Raw genomic sequence first — 18769 nt, 5'->3', positions numbered from 1 at the left:
TACTCTGAGGTAGGCCACTGCTCCGATGGCCTTGGTGGACGCATCCGAAAACACACATGGCTCTATGTGTCCTGCTTTGGAGAGGGAGGTTTCACTGTAGGGGTGAGGAATGTGCAGTTGCCTCGAATCTTGAAGTGAATCTCTCCACGCTCACCAGTCCCTTATTTTGTACTTCGGAAGCAGCATGTCCCAATCGCCGGCGCCAGCAGACAGCTCCCGCAGTAGGGTTCTCCCCTGAATGGACACAGGGGCCACCAGTCCAAGAGGGTCGAACAAGCTATTCACTATGGACAGGACCCCACGCCGAGTGAAGGGCTTATTGGTTTCTGCCACTGCAAAGGTGAATGTGTCTGTTGTTACCTTCCAACACCGCCCCAGACTGTGTTGCGCAGGTGCAGGGTCCTTGTTGAGGCCAAAATCTTTTAAGCCTTTCTTTTTGGATGATCTTCTGGATGAAAAGCCTCCAAAACAGCAGGACAGTTCGAAGCAATCTTATGCAGCCCAACGTTGGACTCCCTAAGAGAGGCTTGGGTTCTTTTCAGAAGATCAATGGCTTCTGCTGTGGTAGGTAGAGATGCAAGCCCATCGTCCACATAGAACTGCCGTTCCACGAACTGTAGTGTATCGTCACCATGTTCACTTGCACCTTCCTTAGCAACCCGTCTCAGTCCATAGATGGCGATGGCAGGCGATGGACTGTTCCCAAAGATGTGGACCTTCATTCTGTATTTGACAGCATCTTTGGACAGATCGTTGCCTCTGTACCACACAAACCTCAAAATGTTTCTGTGATCCTCCTGGACGTGGAAGCAACGGAGCATCTGTTAAATTTGTCTGTGGTGATGGCAACTTCCTCCTCCGAAAGCAAATCATAACCCCCAGGAGATTATTATTGAGGTCTGGGCATGAAAGGAGCACGTTATTGAGGGACACAACACCATGCTGCGCACTAGAGTCAAATACCATTTGACCAGGTTTCTGAGGGTGGTACACTCCGAAGGTCTCCGGATACCAGCACTCCTCAACCTTTCTCAATGCAGGGGCTGGCTCGGCATGGTCGTTCTCGAGGATCTTCCCCATGAAAGCGACAAACTGCTCTCCCATCTCTGGATTCCTGTCTAGGGTGCGACGCAGAGAGATGAGACGATTGAGTGCTTGCTCATGATTATTGGGAAGACGTCTGGGCACCCTGAAAGGAAGATGGGCAACCCAGCTATTTGCTTCAGCTCTGTAAACCTCCTCATCCTTAATCTTCAAAAAGGCCAAGTCATCGATGGATGGGCCAAGGTTATTGTCCTCTCTATGAGCAGTGGTAAAGCAAGACTGACTTCACCACTCACCGGCTCCATTTGGAAGCCTTCCGCTCTCCTCCCGAACATGTGGACCTGGCCTGTGCAAGTTCGGCGTACGTAGGAGCATGGCTCACTCTGGAGGTCAAATGCTTCAAAGAAGTTTGATCGAGCTAAATAACAGTCGCTCTGGTCGTCGAGAATGGCCATCTTTATGGCCTTCTCCTGCTGGCCTTGAGGGTACACTCTCATCAGACAAATCTTTGAAAAATATCTGCTGGACAGGCCTTGACCACAAACCTCGGTGCACTGGGAGTTCACTGTGGTGGCAGCTGTTACCTCCTCCTCACTGCCGTACAATGTAGGCGAGGATGTCTTAAGTTGCGGGGCTGGACCAGGGTGCATTGCTGTGTTGCGGTGTTCGCTCTCACACTCACCACACTTCACCATTATCTTGCAATTGCATATTCCATTCTCTCTGAGGAAGGCCATTCTTTCCTCTAATGGTTTTGCTTTGAAGCCTCTGCATCTTCTGAGAGGGTGTGATTTGTTGTGAATGGGGCAGTTTTTCCCTGGCCCAGGGCTTTTCCTTCTAGTAGCACTCCCCCCGGGGTCCTCAGCTGCGGAGACATCAGTTTTGTGGATGATACCTGCTTCCAGATTTCTCTTTCCTTTCAGGCGCAGCGCTGGTCGCAAGGAGGGCAAAGCTCGGGTCATTTCTGGTGCAGGCCTCATAGCAGATGAACTCGGTGAAATAGGAGAATGGGGGAAATAACCTCTGTGTTCATCTTTGTACCTAGAGCCATGTGAAACCCACTTCTCCTGTAAACCATAGGGCAACTTCTCCACAATGGGGTCAATGCTGCAGGCCGTGTTGAGGTAGGCTAAGCCCAGCAAGTATCCATCTTCGTTAGCAGACTGGAGCCCCATCAAGAGGTCGCTGAGCTCTCTGAGCTTGATGTAATCTTTGTTAGAGATTTTAGGGAAACGGTCCAGTTTCCTGTAGAGCGCACATTCGATTACCTCTGGCGAGACGTAGCATTTGTTGAGCCTGGCCCAGGCTTTTTTGAGAGCTGCTTCAGGGTCGTTGATATGCACTGTGCGCATTCTCTTCACATGTTCAACTGACTCTCTGCCTAGCCATTTCACCAACAGGTCAAGCACTTCGCTGGCGCAAAGGTCCAGGTCCGTGATTGCGATCATGAATGATGACTGCCATATGCCCGGTAACTCTCTGGACGGTTGTTGAATTGAGACCAGTACTCACCAGCTCGCAGCGAGCCAAGTACCTGGCAAAGTCCTCCACCATGTGTGTCTGGTATGCTAAACCAGCTGAGGCCACACTCTGTCTAGGAATGAAGGGTGGAGCTGTAGGGTCCATGGATTGGCTTGAAGTGCAGGGGTCCAACCCACCCCAGCGACGATTGTGAGACCGGCGAGCAGCTGGAGTTGGGAGAGGAGCATAGGCACCTGTAAGTGATGCTTCCATCTTGAGTGACTTCATAACCTTACTAGGGGAGGGGATTGTAATTTATCCTCTGCTGCTGGTTGCCATGTGATGAAGCTCTGCTCAAAGTCAAGTGGTGGGGGTGCAGCTCCTTCCCGATGTGGTTCACCCGCAGTTTGGCCATGCAGTTCAGCCTGAGCTTTGACGTAGTCACCGGTGAATACGCCCAAAAATCACACAGTTGATAAGTCATCAGTGAAAGAGTGTTAGAATTTAGTATAATCACTATTATTGACAGGGGACACACTTACTGAAGTGAGCTACCATTCGCTAAGCTAGCTTGTCCCATGATTTTCTGTTGGACGTATGAAAAAACATATAATAAATCTTGTAGGCTGAGGGTTAATAAACAAATATGCATGTCATTTAAAAAACGTTATTTGAACTCCTCTCTGCAGTTTGCGATGATACAGCGCCTCCTGTTGGCGTTCAAGGTGTTGGTGCATCACCATAGTGCCATAGATTGCAGACATCACGTGTGTTTGTGTGGGTGTGTTTATGTGTGTGTATGTGTGTGTTTTCCCAGTGGGAACGTTAACCAGTGATCACACACTGTCGGTGATGACCAGCAGGTTGCATCACACTTTTACCAGTTTGTGCGGAGTCCTTCATGCAGAATTGTCCTGGAGGTGGCACTGCTGAGCTCAGGAGCTCCAACCCACTTGGATCCCCAGTGGAGGCCCCTGCCCCCTGGGGGAACTGTGTGTGTGTGTGTGTGTGTGTGTGTGTGTGTGTGTGTGTGTGTGTGTGTGTGTGTGTGTGTGTGTGTGTGTGTGTGTGTGTGTGTGTGTGTGTGCTGGCCATGGAGACAATCTGTGGATTAGAGGAAACTCGGGACACCAAGTGCTGAACTCAGCACATCAGCAGCAAGTCCAGCGTTCACAGCCAGGGGCAGTTTACACTGGGAGCACACACACACACACACACACACACACACACACACACACACACACACACACACACACACACACACACACACACATTCACAACAGTGTGGTATTGAAGTGAAATCAAACTACAAAACTACCACTCAAGTTTCATTCAATTATCATCTCTTTTTTCACCTTTTCGAAGCTCTTTAGTCTGTTGGACATATGGAAGATTCAGTGGTTCTGTTTAGTTTTTGTTTTTTTTGTTTGTTTTTTTTTAAACAAAAACTGGAGCCGCCTCCAGAGAATGTTACAAAATGGTTAATTATTGCAGTGTTTTTGGCTGCAATAACCGGTCAGACCGAGAAAAACATCTGAAATACTTGAGACTCTCAAAAGTCATCACAAATTAGGGAGAGGAGTGCAAAAAAAACTTTATGAACTGGGAATTGGATCTCTTTCTTGGGAGAAAACTCGACCAAGTGTCCTTGCATCAACCGGGGAAAAACTCTCCAGTGTTTCCTCGAATAAAAATGACTGTCCAGATGTGTTAAAAATTACATTTTGATGAGTTAAAAGACTTGACCTGATGTCAGCAATTTTACTTCCGAAGTGGTCTGCAAAGTCCTCACAGAGGGCATCTGTTGGCGCCTCTGTGTTTTGTTTTGTTTTTAAATTGGTGTTGGATAAAAGATTTAAGGTGGAGAAAAGAAATTTAGGGTAGTTTTTATTATTGGTGATGAGTTGTGAGAAATGGCATATTCGTGCCTGTGTGTAAGTTTACTTTTTCTCCACCTTCTCTCCGCATTCCTGCATTTTGTTTTTGATATTGTGATTTCAACGCCACTTCTCCACGGGGCTATAGGTTTACTTTTTATAGCTTTAATTAAAAGTGGAGCCACATGGTCTAATGTTGATTTTAATTTTTTGTTAAAATTGTCGTAGTAAGGTAGCATTTCCTCACCATTCCCCCCTGGTCATATACATTGGTGAAGTTAAAATACACGCAATAGTGGTCAGACACAGCCAGGTCAACAACAGAGGATACGCTAGTGGACAGGCCATATGTGATATATGAGTGTGTCCTCTGTTGTGAGTTGGCTGTGTGACATGCTGGTTTAAATCCATACAGAATAAAAGATTTAAAAATTCTCTCGACAACGGGTCGGGGATGTTATTAATATGCAGATTAAAATCACCAGTTATTAAAACTCTATTATAGGTGGTGTGTATGATTGAAAAAAAGCTCAGAAAATTCACTGATAAAAGACGTGGAGTGCTGGGGGGTCTGTAAACAGTAATGCAAAGGATAGGAGGACTGCTAAAAACAAAGACATGGAACTCAAATTATGAATTATTAAAAGACACTTCTTTTGAGTTAAGCATATTTTTAAAGATTGAGGCAGTTCCACCTCCTCTTCTACCACCCCTGGTAGAAAATAAAAAGTTAAAATCTGGTTGGCATGCCTCGGTGCATCCGTGCCAAGCCTTGTCTCTGTTAAAAGAAAGTCTTTAATAACAAAAGATTTGTTGACAGCTGAACGGATATTTAAAAGTGCCATGTTGATGGTGACTGGTGGCCTATGGACTGTACAGGTGGATTATTGATGTTTTGAGAGAGGTATAAGATTATTGAATTTCACTGAGTGAGCATTGTGAGATATTTTTTGTTAATGGTGAGTGATAATGACAGGAATCGGCGAGATAATAGTGGGAACAAAAGGTCAGAGTCTAGTGTTGTGTCTGTTGTGATCAGAGCTAAGACTAAAAATATAGGGGCTAGGATCTGGTGGATGTCAGCGTACGGGTCAGTCTGTGTGGGTTTGGGGTGGTGGGAGGAGAGTGAGGTGACGCATGCATATGTTGTACGCCGTAAACCAGGTTAGTGGACAACATGCGGCTGCCGGCTCTATTCAGATGAATGCCATCTGGTCCAAAAAGATGTCTCCTCTCCCAAAAGACATCAAAATTGTAGGAGCTTCAGGCGTCCAAAGCCCCTGCCACAGGTAGGGGTGGGGCTGGAGATAAAAACACACAGCCGGGACTGTGTTTGTTTAAAAAGCTATGTAAAATCCTGTTTTAAAAGCTCGTACTGTTGTCTGGAGGTGTCGTTGGTTCCCAATTGTATGACAACTCGGTTTACCTGGTATTGAGAGTCCAGAACGGCAACAATTTTCTCCGTTATGTCCGCAACGGTGGTGCCACGGAAAGACACGGTGAGCGCCCCGCGCAGACGGACATTCCAGACGATGGAGTCCCCGATGACCAGTGTTGTTGCCCGTTCGGTGTCCGGTTCGATGACCCCATTGTCCCCGCTAGCGGCCCCGTGGTGATGCGAACCCCGCTGAGGAGTACGCTGGGAGTGCCATTGCACAGCGTCCCGAAGGAGCCGCCTTTGCTGGGCTGAGGACGTAGGTGTGTGGCCTGATGCTGGATGTCCATCCGCTGGGCCACAGGCAGCCGTGAGTGGAGGGAAGGCTGTGATGTCTGTCAGCGGGGGCATGGCACATGATGGATGGGAGGCGTTCTCCTGCTCCAGCACCCTGACCGGCTCCTCGCCCCTGGATAGCACCGAGTACTTGTTGGTGAGGGGAATGCCGACAGAGGAGGAAGCCCCGCTCGGAGCGCCGCCAGTAGCCCTCCTCCAAGTGCGGACAACCACCTCGGCCCAGGGAGTCCTGTTGCTCGGTGTAGAGCAGGAGGGCTGCTGATTGGTGGAGGAAGGCTCCCAGAGGACCTTGTCCCTAGATGTAGCAGCAGAGCTATGCTGTTGTAGCTCACCAGTCTGCGAGGTCTCCAGTCTGCGACGTCTCCAGTCAGCGGGACAACACCGGGAGCCGAGATTTGAGGGTGGCCAGAATTGAGTCCTTCCTCCGCAGCTCGACTGACAGCCATCCGATATCTTCCAGAGGGTCAGCAATCGTTTTCTGAGCTCTACTGAGCTGCTTTCGTACTACGGGCTTGTTCTCCTTGTCTGACTCAAGACTCGTGGAGCCGGAGCCTGCAGGCTCTTTGTTCGCCGTGGCTTCTTGTCAAGTCGGAATCTGTCCAGGTTGAATGTGCTAATTTTGAAGGTGACAGTTTCCCCACTAACAGTTGCAAAACTGTCTCCCGTCGATGAGTGGCGTCCTGCAAAGCACGACATGTCTGCTGTGGCAGTTAACAGCAGCAGTAGACCGACCAAACACTTGTCCAGTAAACTGCGCATTGTTGCAGATTCTTATGAGAGACTAACGAGAACTATTGAACTGTTAAGTTATGACACAATTAAACATGTTGGCGCAACTGCTGCACCAATGCGGCATGCATGATCTCGCCTCTCTGTACCTCTCCAACCTCCTCCACACCGACACCCCCAACTGGACTCTCAGGTTGGCTTCATCCATCTCTCTCACGGTGCCATCTGCCCGTCTGTCCACCATTGGCTAGAGAGCCTTCAGCTGCGCTACCCCCCGCCTCTGGAACTCCCCCTTCCCTGACATCAGAAACACTGACTGACCATTTTGAAATCTTGTCTTAAACCCCACCTTTTTAAACAGGCCTCTTTGATTAATTGTCTCATGGTGTTTGTGTGTTAAATTTTAATGTTCTTTTATTTTTTCTGTACGGTGACCTTGAGTGTCGTGAAAGGCGCCTTTAATGTAAGGAGAAAATACAGATATTTGTGTACAAAATTAGGGAGTAAAAGTAAAAATTTGAATGAAAGTATTACTTAAGTAGAGATACGTGAAAAATCTATTATTATTATTATTATTATTATTATTATTATTATTATTATTATTATTATAAGTTGCAACAATTAAATGCAATATATGACACTATACCATTTTAATATATAATAATAATAATATCAACAGTAATAGTAATGATAATATCAGTAAAATAATGATACTAATAATAGTATTTGTAATAATAATAATAATAATAATAATAATAGTAATAATAATAATAATAGTGCAATAAAATAAACATAACAAACAATATAATATAATAAGTTACCTGATTTATGAGATGAGAGTAACATGCTGTTGCAGGTCATCAGGATTAAATGAAGATTCCACTGAAGATTCCACAGAAATGTTCCCTCGTTTTTTGTTTTTCCCTCCGAACCCTTGCAGACACTCCTCCCCCTCCCTCTGCTGCTGGCTAGCGGTATTTTTAGCCCCCCCCCCCCGCCTCCCTCTCCCCCCAACCACAACCACCACCACCACACACACGCACGCACGTTGCACTCCCCCCACTGATCCTCGGCCAAGTCCATGTTATCTTTGAAGTGACTTTAGGGATTCGGCTGGCTGTGTGTGTGTGTGTGTGTGTGTGTGTGTGTGCGCGCACACTGTATAGTGCAGCTCCTTAGCTCCACCCACTCTTTGCCCCCCGTTTAATCTTTTTAATAATGAGGTCATTATTTTTAACCCACAAAACATCAGCAACCATCAGCAATTTAATTTTCTGGTTTACCTCATTTCTACTGGGTAAAGGGACCTTCCACCTTTTCCTGTGTGCGTGTGTGTGTGCGTGTGCGCGTGTGTGTGCGTGTGTGTGTGTGCGCGTGCGTGCGTGCGTGCGTGTGTTTAGGCTTCACCTTATTCTCACCAATGAAAAAGTACTTACAAATCCAAGTATTTAGAAACCATTGTTTCTATCAAAGACTTCAGGCCAGGTGGGGGAAGTGCACTCACACACACACACACACACACACATAGTCGTTCAGCCAGTAGAAGATGATGGAGCCTGATAAGACTGGAGCTCTTAATAAACGCCGAGATGAGCAGGTGTAAAAAGAAGCCTGTGTCACACACACACACACACACACACACACACACACACACACACACACACAAGAGAGCAAATCCTCGGGGACAAGCTAGTGATGATGGCTGATATCATTGTTTTTAATATTATTATCATTATTATTATTATTGTCACTATTATTACTATTTTCTTTAAATTTGTCATGAGCTTCTTGTTGGTCAGCCACTTCACGGATTCAGGTTAGATGCCATTTATTGACTACATAAATATTGTGATTTGTGTGCTTGCATGCTACTGTGCTAGTAGTTTTGGTGCCAGCAGGTTTTTCCAGACGAGGTCACTGGAGAAGCTGAGGAAATTAGAAGAATGAAAACAACAGAGGAAGATTTAAAAAACAAAAAGCACTGTATAAGTTGTGGTCTTAAATAAGGCAAAAGCTTCTTCTCATTATTATTATTTTAATTATCATTGTATACAGTATATCCGAGATCCCTTGGTGCAACAGCAGTAACAGCAGCAGTAGCAGCAATAACTGCAGCAGCAGTAGCAGCAATAACTGCAGCAGCAACAGCAGTTATAGCAGCAGCAGCAACAGCTTCCTGGTCTCTCTGGAGTCAGAGCAGCAGCAGTTACACCAGCTTCCTGGTCTATCTGGAGTTGGAGCAGCAGCAGTAACAGTAGCAGCAGCTTCCTGGTCTCTCTGGAGTCAGAGCTGCAGCAGTTACACCAGCTTCCTGGTCTATCTGGAGTTGGAGCAGCAGCAGTAACACCAGCTTCCTGGTCTCCCTGGAGTTGGAGTAGCAGCAGTAACGGTAGCAGCAGCTTCCTGGTCTCTCTGGAGTTGGAGCAGCAGCAGTAACAGTAGCAGCAGCTTCTTGGTCTCTCTGGAGTTGGAGCAGCAGCAGTAACAGTAGCAGCAGCTTCCTGGTCTATCTGGAGTTGGAGCATTGGAGCAGCAGCAGTAACAGTAGCAGCAGCTTCCTGGTCTCTCTGGAGTTGGAGCAGCAGCAGTAACAGTAGCAGCAGCTTCCTGGTCTCTCTGGAGTTGGAGCATTGGAGCAGCAGCAGTAACAGTAGCAGCAGCTTCTTGGTCTCTCTGGAGTTGGAGCAGCAGCAGTAACAGTAGCAGCAGCTTCCTGGTCTCTCTGGAGTTGGAACAGCAGCAGTTACACCAGCTTCCTGGTCTCTCTGGAGTTGGAGCAGCAGCAGTAACAGTAGCAGCAGCTTCCTGGTCTCTCTGGAGTTGGAGCATTGGAGCAGCAGCAGTAACAGTAGAAGCAGCTTCTTGGTCTCTCTGGAGTTGTAGCAGCAGCAGTAACAGTAGCAGCAGCTTCCTGGTCTCTCTGGAGTTGTAGCAGCAGCAGTAACAGTAGCAGCAGCTTCCTGGTCTCTCTGGAGTTGGAGCAGCAGCAGTAACAGTAGCAGCAGCTTCCTGGTCTCTCTGGAGGTGGAGCAGCAGCAGTAACAGTAGCAGCAGCTTCTTGGTCTCTCTGGAGTTGGAGCAGCAGCAGTAACAGTAGCAGCAGCTTCCTGGTCTCTCTGGAGTTGGAGCAGCAGCAGTAACAGTAGCAGCAGCTTCCTGGTCTCTCTGGAGTTGTAGCAGCAGCAGTAACAGTAGCAGCAGCTTCCTGGTCTCTCTGGAGTTGTAGCAGCAGCAGTAACAGTAGCAGCAGCTTCCTGGTCTCTCTGGAGTTGGAGCAGCAGCAGTAACAGTAGCAGAAGCTTCCTGGTCTCTCTGGAGTTGGAGCAGCAGCAGTAACAGTAGCAGCAGCTTCCTGGTCTCTCTGGAGTTGGAGCAGCAGCAGTAACAGTAGCAGCAGCTTCCTGGTCTCTCTGGAGTTGGAGCAGCAGCAGTAACAGTAGCAGAAGCATCCTGGTCTCTCTGGAGTTGGAGCAGCAGCAGTAACAGTAGCAGCAGCTTCTTGGTCTCTCTGGAGTTGGAGCAGCAGCAGTAACAGTAGCAGCAGCTTCCTGGTCTCTCTGGAGTTGAAGCAGCAGCAGTTACACCAGCTTCCTGGTCTCTCTGGAGTTGGAGCAGCAGCAGTAACAGTAGCAGAAGCTTCCTGGTCTCTCTGGAGTTGGAGCAGCAGCAGTAACAGTAGCAGCAGCTTCTTGGTCTCTCTGGAGTTGGAGCAGCAGCAGTAACAGTAGCAGCAGCTTCCTGGTCTCCCTGGAGTTGGAGTAGCAGCAGTAACGGTAGCAGCAGCTTCCTGGTCTCTCTGGAGTTGGAGCAGCAGCAGTAACAGTAGCAGCAGCTTCTTGGTCTCTCTGGAGTTGGAGCAGCAGCAGTAACAGTAGCAGCAGCTTCCTGGTCTATCTGGAGTTGGAGCATTGGAGCAGCAGCAGTAACAGTAGCAGCAGCTTCCTGGTCTCTCTGGAGTTGGAGCAGCAGCAGTAACAGTAGCAGCAGCTTCCTGGTCTCTCTGGAGTTGGAGCATTGGAGCAGCAGCAGTAACAGTAGCAGCAGCTTCTTGGTCTCTCTGGAGTTGGAGCAGCAGCAGTAACAGTAGCAGCAGCTTCCTGGTCTCTCTGGAGTTGGAACAGCAGCAGTTACACCAGCTTCCTGGTCTCTCTGGAGTTGGAGCAGCAGCAGTAACAGTAGCAGCAGCTTCCTGGTCTCTCTGGAGTTGGAGCATTGGAGCAGCAGCAGTAACAGTAGAAGCAGCTTCTTGGTCTCTCTGGAGTTGTAGCAGCAGCAGTAACAGTAGCAGCAGCTTCCTGGTCTCTCTGGAGTTGTAGCAGCAGCAGTAACAGTAGCAGCAGCTTCCTGGTCTCTCTGGAGTTGGAGCAGCAGCAGTAACAGTAGCAGCAGCTTCCTGGTCTCTCTGGAGGTGGAGCAGCAGCAGTAACAGTAGCAGCAGCTTCTTGGTCTCTCTGGAGTTGGAGCAGCAGCAGTAACAGTAGCAGCAGCTTCCTGGTCTCTCTGGAGTTGGAGCAGCAGCAGTAACAGTAGCAGCAGCTTCCTGGTCTCTCTGGAGTTGTAGCAGCAGCAGTAACAGTAGCAGCAGCTTCCTGGTCTCTCTGGAGTTGTAGCAGCAGCAGTAACAGTAGCAGCAGCTTCCTGGTCTCTCTGGAGTTGGAGCAGCAGCAGTAACAGTAGCAGAAGCTTCCTGGTCTCTCTGGAGTTGGAGCAGCAGCAGTAACAGTAGCAGCAGCTTCCTGGTCTCTCTGGAGTTGGAGCAGCAGCAGTAACAGTAGCAGCAGCTTCCTGGTCTCTCTGGAGTTGGAGCAGCAGCAGTAACAGTAGCAGAAGCATCCTGGTCTCTCTGGAGTTGGAGCAGCAGCAGTAACAGTAGCAGCAGCTTCTTGGTCTCTCTGGAGTTGGAGCAGCAGCAGTAACAGTAGCAGCAGCTTCCTGGTCTCTCTGGAGTTGAAGCAGCAGCAGTTACACCAGCTTCCTGGTCTCTCTGGAGTTGGAGCAGCAGCAGTAACAGTAGCAGAAGCTTCCTGGTCTCTCTGGAGTTGGAGCAGCAGCAGTAACAGTAGCAGCAGCTTCTTGGTCTCTCTGGAGTTGGAGCAGCAGCAGTAACAGTAGTAGCAGCTTCCTGGTCTCTCTGGAGTTGGAGCAGCAGCAGTTACACCAGCTTCCTGGTCTCTCTGGAGTTGGAGCAGCAGCAGTTACACCAGCTTCCTGGTCTCTTTGGAGTTGGAGCAGCAGCAGTAACAGTAGCAGAAGCTTCCTGGTCTCTCTGGAGTTGGAGCAGCAGCAGTAACAGTAGCAGCAGCTTCTTGGTCTCTCTGGAGTTGGAGCAGCAGCAGTAACAGTAGCAGCAGCTTCCTGGTCTCTCTGGAGTTGGAGCAGCAGCAGTAACAGTAGCAGCAGCTTCTTGGTCTCTCTGGAGTTGGAGCAGCAGCAGTAACAGTAGCAGAAGCTTCCTGGTCTCTCTGGAGTTGGAGCAGCAGCAGTAACAGTAGCACCAGCTTCCTGGTCTCTCTGGAGTTGAAGCAGCAGCAGTTACACCAGCTTCCTGGTCTCTCTGGAGTTGGAGCAGCAGCAGTAACAGTAGCAGAAGCTTCCTGGTCTCTCTGGAGTTGGAGCAGCAGCAGTAACAGTAGCAGCAGCTTCTTGGTCTCTCTGGAGTTGGAGCAGCAGCAGTAACAGTAGCAGCAGCTTCCTGGTCTCCCTGGAGTTGGAGTAGCAGCAGTAACGGTAGCAGCAGCTTCCTGGTCTCTCTGGAGTTGGAGCAGCAGCAGTAACAGTAGCAGCAGCTTCTTGGTCTCTCTGGAGTTGGAGCAGCAGCAGTAACAGTAGCAGCAGCTTCCTGGTCTATCTGGAGTTGGAGCATTGGAGCAGCAGCAGTAACAGTAGCAGCAGCTTCCTGGTCTCTCTGGAGTTGGAGCAGCAGCAGTAACAGTAGCAGCAGCTTCCTGGTCTCTCTGGAGTTGGAGCATTGGAGCAGCAGCAGTAACAGTAGCAGCAGCTTCTTGGTCTCTCTGGAGTTGGAGCAGCAGCAGTAACAGTAGCAGCAGCTTCCTGGTCTCTCTGGAGTTGGAACAGCAGCAGTTACACCAGCTTCCTGGTCTCTCTGGAGTTGGAGCAGCAGCAGTAACAGTAGCAGCAGCTTCCTGGTCTCTCTGGAGTTGGAGCATTGGAGCAGCAGCAGTAACAGTAGAAGCAGCTTCTTGGTCTCTCTGGAGTTGTAGCAGCAGCAGTAACAGTAGCAGCAGCTTCCTGGTCTCTCTGGAGTTGTAGCAGCAGCAGTAACAGTAGCAGCAGCTTCCTGGTCTCTCTGGAGTTGGAGCAGCAGCAGTAACAGTAGCAGCAGCTTCCTGGTCTCTCTGGAGGTGGAGCAGCAGCAGTAACAGTAGCAGCAGCTTCTTGGTCTCTCTGGAGTTGGAGCAGCAGCAGTAACAGTAGCAGCAGCTTCCTGGTCTCTCTGGAGTTGGAGCAGCAGCAGTAACAGTAGCAGCAGCTTCCTGGTCTCTCTGGAGTTGTAGCAGCAGCAGTAACAGTAGCAGCAGCTTCCTGGTCTCTCTGGAGTTGTAGCAGCAGCAGTAACAGTAGCAGCAGCTTCCTGGTCTCTCTGGAGTTGGAGCAGCAGCAGTAACAGTAGCAGAAGCTTCCTGGTCTCTCTGGAGTTGGAGCAGCAGCAGTAACAGTAGCAGCAGCTTCCTGGTCTCTCTGGAGTTGGAGCAGCAGCAGTAACAGTAGCAGCAGCTTCCTGGTCTCTCTGGAGTTGGAGCAGCAGCAGTAACAGTAGCAGAAGCATCCTGGTCTCTCTGGAGTTGGAGCAGCAGCAGTAACAGTAGCAGCAGCTTCTTGGTCTCTCTGGAGTTGGAGCAGCAGCAGTAACAGTAGCAGCAGCTTCCTGGTCTCTCTGGAGTTGAAGCAGCAGCAGTTACACCAGCTTCCTGGTCTCTCTGGAGTTGGAGCAGCAGCAGTAACAGTAGCAGAAGCTTCCTGGTCTCTCTGGAGTTGGAGCAGCAGCAGTAACAGTAGCAGCAGCTTCTTGGTCTCTCTGGAGTTGGAGCAGCAGCAGTAACAGTAGTAGCAGCTTCCTGGTCTCTCTGGAGTTGGAGCAGCAGCAGTTACACCAGCTTCCTGGTCTCTCTGGAGTTGGAGCAGCAGCAGTTACACCAGCTTCCTGGTCTCTTTGGAGTTGGAGCAGCAGCAGTAACAGTAGCAGAAGCTTCCTGGTCTCTCTGGAGTTGGAGCAGCAGCAGTAACAGTAGCAGCAGCTTCTTGGTCTCTCTGGAGTTGGAGCAGCAGCAGTAACAGTAGCAGCAGCTTCCTGGTCTCTCTGGAGTTGGAGCAGCAGCAGTAACAGTAGCAGCAGCTTCTTGGTCTCTCTGGAGTTGGAGCAGCAGCAGTAACAGTAGCAGAAGCTTCCTGGTCTCTCTGGAGTTGGAGCAGCAGCAGTAACAGTAGCACCAGCTTCCTGGTCTCTCTGGAGTTGGAGCAGCAGCAGTAACGGTAGCAGAAGCTTCCTGGTCTCTCTGGAGTTGGAGCAGCAGCAGTAACAGTAGTAGCAGCTTCCTGGTCTCTCTGGAGTTGGAGCAGCAGCAGTTACACCAGCTTCCTGGTCTCTTTGGAGTCGGAGCAGCAGCAGTAACATCAGCAGCAGCAGTTCCAGGAGCTTCCTGGTCTCTCTGGAGTTGGAGCAGCAGCAGCTGTGGTTCCTGGCAGTTGCTTCACTCAGCAGATAATTAGTAGGTGGAGACGAGGAGCCGCTGGAGGTTCTGGGAGGGAAAACCAGGAGTTCCAGCTGAGTCAGCGGAACCCGGGCCCACCCTGACCGCAAGGAATTCTGGGAACGTTGTTCCTGAAGTGTCTTGAGGAGCTGCAAAGTTCAGAACCTCCACATGTTGGAGGGGATGATGGAGCCTGAAGGAGCAGTAACGGCCTCTTCAGGACCAGCCAACACACACACGTGAGGTGGTCGTAGCTGTTGCCTCACAGCAAGAAGATTGTGGGTTCCAATTTCAATTTCTGTGTGGTAGTTTGCATGTTCCCCCTGTGTCTGCGTAGGTTATCTCCGGGTTCTCCGAATTCTCCAGGTTCCTCCCATGTGAGGTAAACCTGGAACTCTGAGGCCCATTTACAACAAGACGGGTTTCTCTGAAAACGGTCATATGGTTTTTCCTTTCGGTGTCCAGCATTTACACCAAGCCGGTGTTTTCTCTCAAACCGCACATCTTGGAAAACTCTCTCCAGGGTGGATCAGGGTTTGAAAACGCCGCCCTGCCCGGCTTTGTGGAAACGCAGAAACCGACCGTTTTTGGAAACGCTGATGTCACAGCTCTTACCCCCACCCCCACTCCTCCGACACACACACACACACACACACACACACACGTATCGAAGTCTTGAAGCAGAAGTTCAACGTTGTCTTTTATCCACATTGTATTTTCACCAGCGGTCTTTTCTGTCGTCTCTGTGGTGCCAAAGTTGTTAGCAAGCTGCTAATGTTGTTAATGAGCTGCTACCTCTGTAAACACACAATGCTCCAGGTCTTCTTCTCCTTCTTCTCCTTCTTCATTTTCTTCGTCTTCGTCTTCTTCTTCTTCCATAAACTCGTGGCGCCCCAACAGACCTAGCAGAGGTACTACATCATTTTCAGTTATTTCAAGCGTTTCTGTGTAAACGTCGGTAATTTTGAAGATTGCTTCGTGTGAACAATTTTTTTTTTGGAAAAGATTTCCTAAAAACGTTGTGTGTGCATATATATATTTTGATCACTTAAGCTCAGCTAAACTGCTGCTGTCATTTTGTATCTTCGTAAAAAATAAAAAAATTAAACCCTTTAATTGCGGGGGTTTTTTTTTCCAACACATTTTTGTCTTTTTCATTTATTTTCAGTCAGCCTACAAACTACTGCAACTACAGGCTGTTCTGGCTCAGCCCACTGGAGTTGGGGCTGGGGGGGTTGGTGGGCGCCACCCTCCTCAGCTTTTTAAAGCTTGTTGGACAAACGTGCAGCCCTGTGATGTGGCTCCTTGTTTACACAGCTCTCTCTCTCTCTCTCTCTCTCTCACTCACACACACACACGCACACACACTCACACACACGCACATACACGCACACACACACGCACATACACGCACACGCACACACATACACACACACACACACACACACACACACACACACACACACACACACACACACACACAGAGGAGGAAGCCTGTGCTTAAAGTGACTAATCCGGCACTCAGCATCGCCCTCTAGTTGAAGCTGCTCTGCTGCTATGTGGTGAATCAGGAGGAAGCAGGAATTAGTCGGAGGATTTCCAGGACTTAGTCTGCACCGCAGCTCTTTGACTAGCATCTCTGCAAGCAGCCTCGCTAATCTGATCGCTAATTATCCAGCTGCTCCTCCTCCTCCTCTTTCTCCACCACCTCCAACCACCTCCACCTCCAGCTGCTCCTCCTCATTTTCCTCCTCCTCCTCCTCTTTCTCCTCCACCACCTCATGCTTCTTTTTCCTTTTCCTGCTCCTTCTCCTCTTCCTCCTCGTAATCCTCCTCCTCCTTTTATGGCTCTTTTATTTACTGAAGGTGTCAAAATGCTCAATTTTAATATTTTGAAAACTTGAAAACAGCAGCAATGTCTTTATTTCTTTTTCTCTCTTTTCTGAGTGATGCCAAGCCGAGCTGGTCTGGATGATGCAGTGATGGTTGCTCCTGATGGAGTGATGGGAAGGAGGGGGGGTTTAGGGGGATGATGTCTGACAGGACTATGGTAGAAAAGACAAGGAGAAGAAAAGAGTTTACATTTTTACAACCCCACTTTATTTACAAAGAATTATGCAATGCTTTTTAGAAAGACCCAATTATGAAATAAAGTAAATAATAAACAAAAAAACAATAAAATAAAAGCCCAAAAGAACCATGGAATCTTTCAATATTTCTGTAAAAAATAATTCATTTTTAAAATAGGGCAAGATTTTTTTTAAGAAGAAAGGAAGAAGAGACGAGAGTAAGAAGAAGAAGAAGAAAGAAGATGAGGAGGAGAAGAAGAAGAAGAAAAAGAATAAGAAAAGACGAGGAGAAGTAGAAGAAGAAAGAAGACGAGGAGGAGAAGAAGACGATAAGAGAAGAAGAAGAAGAAGAGCGGAAGAGGAGGAGGAGAGCAAGAAATAGAAGGGGAAAAGAAGAGGATAAGAAGAGAAGAAGAAGAAGAAGAGTAGGAGGAGAAAGAGGCCATTAATTTAGTGAAGCTGCTCTGCCAGCAGCTCCTGGACTGACTGAGGCCTTTGTGAGCATGCCAGCAACACACACACACACGCACACACACACACACACACACACACACACACACACCATCCAGGGAACTCGGTTGTTGTGTGTCGCTCCAGTTTGTGTCGAACAGGCACACACATCCTGATTGTGTTGTGATGATTCTGGTGAAACACACACATTACACACACGCACACACACACACACACTAAATGTGTCTCTTAGCTTTAACATGGCGAGGGGGAAAACTGGGTTGCAGTGTAGTTGTGTGTATCCTCACTGCACCACCACCACCACAACAACAAGGTGCTACAATGCAATACTGCAGTGTGTCGTCAGTTGTGTAGTTGAGTGGTTGTGTTTTGACTCTTTGACTCCTTTTCATCGTACAATCATTTTTTTTCCATGAATCCTACAACAGAAACACAAACTTCCAGCTGCTTTATTGAAAACTTGCTCATTCACAACTTGTTGAGGAAAGTTCAGCAGCAGCTTTAAAACCTGAGCATCTCAAAAAAATCTAAATCTCCATAAATGAATCATTTGAAAGTAGTCATTCTCATGACTATTGACTTTGCAGTTTCTCACTGAAGGCATCAGGACGACCGATAAACACGCTTGGGCTCATGTAGGAAACAAGAAAAGTGTAAAATACCTTAAACACAATTTAATATTTCAATTCCTCAAAATAGCCACCTTTCATAAAAAGCATATTTAGAGTTCATATATATCTATACTCAGTGTAGAAGGTTGTAAAGATAAAAAAAAAAAAAAATGCATGAGAAGGTGTGTCCAAACTTTAGACTGATAGTAAACAAAACAATTGAACCATCCATCCATCCATCCACAATAACACAATAGGTATCAAAATATTCATTGTAATAACAAATAATGATGATAAAATATAACAGCTGACAGTCACCATTATACTTTTGCAACATTTCCCTTTGAAACTTCTTCAAACAAAACAGAAAAATCTGACATGATCATTTATTTTTCATGACAAACATGTTTCTACAACATACTTTTGCTTTTATTGTTTTATTTTTCATTGTAATCCATCAATCAATCAATCGATGAATGAAGAAGAGGTGTGTTATGGGGTGTGACTCTTTCACTCACAAAACGATCCGATTCAAATCTCGATTCGCGAGCTACGATCCGATTCAGGGACGATTCATAAAAAAAAATAGTTAATAATTTGGTATGATTCGATTCAGTGCGATTCAATACAAATGGACAATTTAACCCCAAGGGCTTATTTTTACTTTACTGATCTTTACCGATCCAGGGTTCCATCAACCAATGCACTCGGCTCTCATACGTCACAGACAGATAACCGATTCAAATCGGTTTATCTTTACACCACCAGTGTGTTATTGTTGAAATGGACTACAATGATTTTTGATGGATGGCGCTGGTTGACCCGAGCTGCTGTGCCGTGTGTCCACAGGGGGGCGCTGCAGCGCCGAGTGCTCGTGCGGCCGCAGCCACTTCAGCTGCTCGGTCAGCAGCCTGGGGGAGTGCACCTGCATCCCAGAGCAGTGGAGGTGCGACGGAGACAACGACTGCGGAGACCACAGCGACGAGGACGGATGCAGTGAGTCTCCTTCTGTTCTCTACCTCCCTCTGTTCTCTCTGTTCCCTTTGTTCCCTCCCTCAGTTCCCTC

General features: G+C 48.1%; 1 protein-coding gene and 1 long non-coding RNA gene across 3 annotated transcripts in view; both read left to right on the top strand.

Moving 5' to 3' along the window:
• Positions 1-18769, top strand: part of LOC142889659 (uncharacterized) — a 250072-nt gene that overhangs the window by 31338 nt on the left and 199965 nt on the right. The window lies entirely within an intron of this gene.
• Positions 1-18769, top strand: part of lrp4 (low density lipoprotein receptor-related protein 4) — a 94366-nt gene that overhangs the window by 26884 nt on the left and 48713 nt on the right. For both annotated transcript variants that reach the window (XM_076028443.1, XM_076028442.1), the window contains exon 2: positions 18553-18699. In XM_076028443.1, coding sequence (XP_075884558.1) covers positions 18553-18699 — 147 coding nt within the window. The remainder of the gene's footprint in view (positions 1-18552; positions 18700-18769) is intronic.

The sequence above is a fragment of the Nelusetta ayraudi genome, unplaced genomic scaffold (assembly GCF_046127955.1).
Source record: "Nelusetta ayraudi isolate G7.1 ecotype Tasmania unplaced genomic scaffold, CSIRO-AGI_Nayr_v1 ptg000023l, whole genome shotgun sequence".
NCBI lineage: Eukaryota > Metazoa > Chordata > Actinopteri > Tetraodontiformes > Monacanthidae > Nelusetta > Nelusetta ayraudi.
Note: the sequence above shows the minus strand (reverse complement) of the source record. Positions and strands in the feature narration are given on the sequence as shown.